General features: G+C 56.0%; 1 protein-coding gene across 3 annotated transcripts; it reads left to right on the top strand.

The window, feature by feature from the left end:
• Positions 1-699: 699 nt before the first annotated feature.
• On the top strand, positions 700-2,808 carry H310_10129 (CAMK protein kinase). 3 transcript variants are annotated; one of them, XM_008876395.1, is made up of 3 exons: positions 700-919; positions 981-1,277; positions 1,329-2,808. In XM_008876395.1, exons 1-3 carry the CDS (start codon positions 750-752, stop codon positions 2,725-2,727), a joined length of 1,866 nt encoding a protein of 621 aa, XP_008874617.1. In that variant the 5' UTR covers positions 700-749; the 3' UTR covers positions 2,728-2,808. The 3 variants fall into 3 exon arrangements, with proteins under 3 accessions (XP_008874617.1, XP_008874618.1, XP_008874619.1); XM_008876396.1 differs by having other exon boundaries at positions 981-2,808; XM_008876397.1 differs by lacking the exon at positions 700-919 and having other exon boundaries at positions 956-1,277.
• Positions 2,809-3,487: the final 679 nt, after the last annotated feature.

Raw genomic sequence — 3,487 nt, 5'->3', positions numbered from 1 at the left:
AGTAGTCGAAGATCGCGACCCGAAGTTTGTGAAATCACTCGTCGAAGGCCCTGCCCAAGCTTCCGATGTTCCAACTGCTTTACAGGAAATGTGATCGTAAAGATGAGGCAGGAGCGAGGAGGATTCCTTTGAGGCATGAACATTTGCAACGTCAGTTTGCCGTCGAATCGAAGACGGAGGTGTTGGGCCACCCACCCACCGGTCGCTCATTGGACTCGTTGGAACACCCTGTGCCCTCCCTAGTCTCTAACTTGTATTCCCACCCCACTCCTCCCTGGCATATTCGTACGCAGCATGGGGGTGGCGCCTTCTTCGTGGCTGATCTTGCCATTACTTTAAACGACGTGGTGTATCGAATTTGAGGCATGTGGATCGAACCGATTCGTAAGTGGACGCCCAGTTCAGTCTTCCATCCACGCGCTGAACATCCAGCCGCCGACGTTCTTCCATCCAAAACAAAAACAAGAGAGGGTCCATGGGGATGCCGACCCGCACGACGGACTTCTCTCACATTGCGCCGACGGACGCGCCACTTATTCCCCCTTCCAACGCATGGTGCATTTACCCAGGTGGGAGGTTCCAAGGCAAGGCGCCGCTTTGGCGGAATGTGGTTTTGAATCGAAGTTCGAAGCTCCTCGACCTTGAGGTTTACCCGGAAACATCCGACCCCTTGTCTATACATAGAAGCCATATAAATACACAGCGGTGGCGGCGGCGGCGTCCTGGACTTTGCATCATTCTCCATTAAGATGGCTCGGATGACCGTCTTTGTCGAGATGGCAGTCCGCGACATTCGCGGGACAAAGCGGCTCATAGTCGTCAAGTCCACGGAACCCGCCAAGCTCACATTTGCCTCCACAGACGGTATCGACGCGCTCGACGTGATAGAGCAGTACCACATCAAAAAGCTCAACAGCACGTTCGTGACAGTCCTTTGTGGTCGTGTCGGTGCTCACGACATGAATGCTTCATGTGTGTAGGTTCATGCCGTTCATCACACGTGGACAACTCCTCGCGCGCGTGCAAGACAGCGGCCGCAAGCACTATCGCCCCGTTCTCGATCTGCAACATGTCAAAGACAACGCAACGCTCATCTACCACCCGTGCACGGAAATGCAAGCCGAGCTGGAAAAGAACAAGTGCTTGACGCCAGCGATCGCGAAATCCCCTCCGCGGGAGATGAATCATACCCCGACCAAGACCCTGAAACGAAAAGATCGCACCATGTCGGACGACCGCCTTCGTGCGTTCATGCAGCTGAATTCATCGTCTGGATCGTACGGCTTTGACCCCACCGAGAGTTCCCGCGGGTCAGCTGATGACCTTAGCGACGACGACCTCATCGACTCCCACGGACAGTTCATGAAGCCAAAGCTCGCCAAATCGTCTTCGAAAATTCGCGACGTCCACAATTCTCCCATGGCGTCCACTAGTTCGCGCCAAGCATTGCCACAGGTAGACATGCTTTCGCGCAACTTTGCCCAGCTCGAGATGCCCGTCGATTCGTCCGACGACGAAGCGGTCGCGTTGTCCGAGATTGACAACACCGACATCTTTATGACCTACCACCCCCGCCGCCATGGTGTGCCCGCCATACCCGACACCGTCCACGACGACGTGTTCGTCACGTCGTCGTCGCGCCCATCCATCAACAGTCCATCCTATTGCGACTCGTCCCAAAGCACAAGCCCGTGCTGTCTTTACGGCGGCTCGTGCAAGAGCCGTCCATCGCTCGAATCCACCGCGCGCACGTCGCGTCCGTCGTCCGATTTTTCCATGTCGGATGTCACGCTCGGCAGCTTCGACGAAACGATGAGCTACTTCTCGTCGCCTTCGTTCTCGTACCGCGACTCCGTCCGCAGCAGCTCGTCCGGGATGACCATCAACGTCCGGTCGGACTTCGACTCGTGCTATGTTCTTGGCCACCAGCTCGGCAAGGGCACGTACTCGACGGTGTACGAAGCATGCTCACGGTCGTCGATGTCGGAGAAGGTTGCCGTCAAAGTGATCGATAAGGTTGACGTGCACGAGCCGCGCTTCCTCTTCCGCGAGATCGACATCATGACCTCGATTCACCACTCGGGCATTGTCGAGTTGTTCGACGTGTTTGAAACCGCGGATCACTTGTACTTGGTGCTGGAACTGGCCGGCCGCGAGCTGTTTTCGTACATCGACGAGCATGGACCGCTGTCCGAGGCGCAAGCCCACGGCCTTATCCGCAACCTCCTCCGCACCGTGTTGTACTTGCACGAGCGCGGCATCGTCCACCGTGACATCAAGCCCGAAAATATCCTGCTGGCGCGCAGCGGCAACGACGCGACCACGATCAAACTGTCGGACTTTGGAATTGCGCGTCGGCTGCATGGATCGTCAACTCCCCATACGATCCAAGAAGACACTGCCCTGCACAGCACGACTCCCCGCGAACGCTTTGTCCGCGCGCACACGCAATGCGGCACTCGCGACTACATCGCGCCGGAGGTCATGTCCGGCAAGGGCTACGGGCTCGAAGCCGACATGTGGAGTGTCGGAGTCGTGCTGTATGTAATCATGTCGGGGTATGCCCCGAGCTTCACGCCAAACCACGACCTCGTCTTCAACGAGTCGTGCTGGGACGCCGTGTCGGCCGGCGCCAAAGACCTCATGGGCCGCCTCTTGGTCCGCAACCCCGAGACCCGGATGACTGCAGCAGAGGCACTGCAGCATCCATGGCTCATCTCTCACTAGAATCCCCCATCCCGTAGGACTCCTATTATTATAAGAGGCGTGCAGTGCGCATGGCCTCAACACGACTCTATTTAAGTGTGACTTCCTCTTCGTCCGTGCCTCCATCTTCCTCACTCGACAACTGCCAAGCCGCCGCTCTGAGCCACAAGATTTTCGACGTAGAATCTGGGCTGTGGACGTTTTTCCCACCTTCGTCAATGACGTTCAATGCACCTAAGACTGCCACGCCATGCGTTAAATATATTACCACTCTGGCAATTGTTGCAAGTCAAGGGCTTTGCGCCATCCGATTGGCCTGAACATCGGTGGTTCTGCTCACTGAAGCACGATAAATTCAACGGTATTTTTACATCTTTTCTGTTTGACGTTTTGCAAACGATATGGCGATGCAAAACTCGCATACAAAATCGAAGACGTTTCTGAGCAACAACTACCAGCGACATGCTCTTTATGAAGAGCTTGCGACGCGCAGCTCGAATGGCAAGCTCTCATGCGAAATCGCCGCCGGAGTCTGCGCCAAATACAACGTCCATGAGACGACTGGGTGGCGCATCATGCAGCGAGCAAGGGCTCACCCACGTGGTAGCCGCGCAGACGTGACCACGCGAAATCACCTTCGCGGTCGGAAGAAAACCTATGCGCTGGACGAAATTGAACGGCGGATCAAAGCAACATCCATCATCTTCGACAAACGTACCGGAGCCTCGCCACCCACACTGGTTTATCTACATGGACCATTTGGAACTATATCAAGCAGCGG

Source organism: Aphanomyces invadans (assembly GCF_000520115.1).
Source record: "Aphanomyces invadans strain NJM9701 unplaced genomic scaffold supercont1.24, whole genome shotgun sequence".
Taxonomy (NCBI): domain Eukaryota; phylum Oomycota; class Saprolegniomycetes; order Saprolegniales; family Verrucalvaceae; genus Aphanomyces; species Aphanomyces invadans.
The sequence above is the reverse complement of the archived record's forward strand: the minus strand, read 5'-3'. Positions and strand labels throughout refer to the sequence as shown.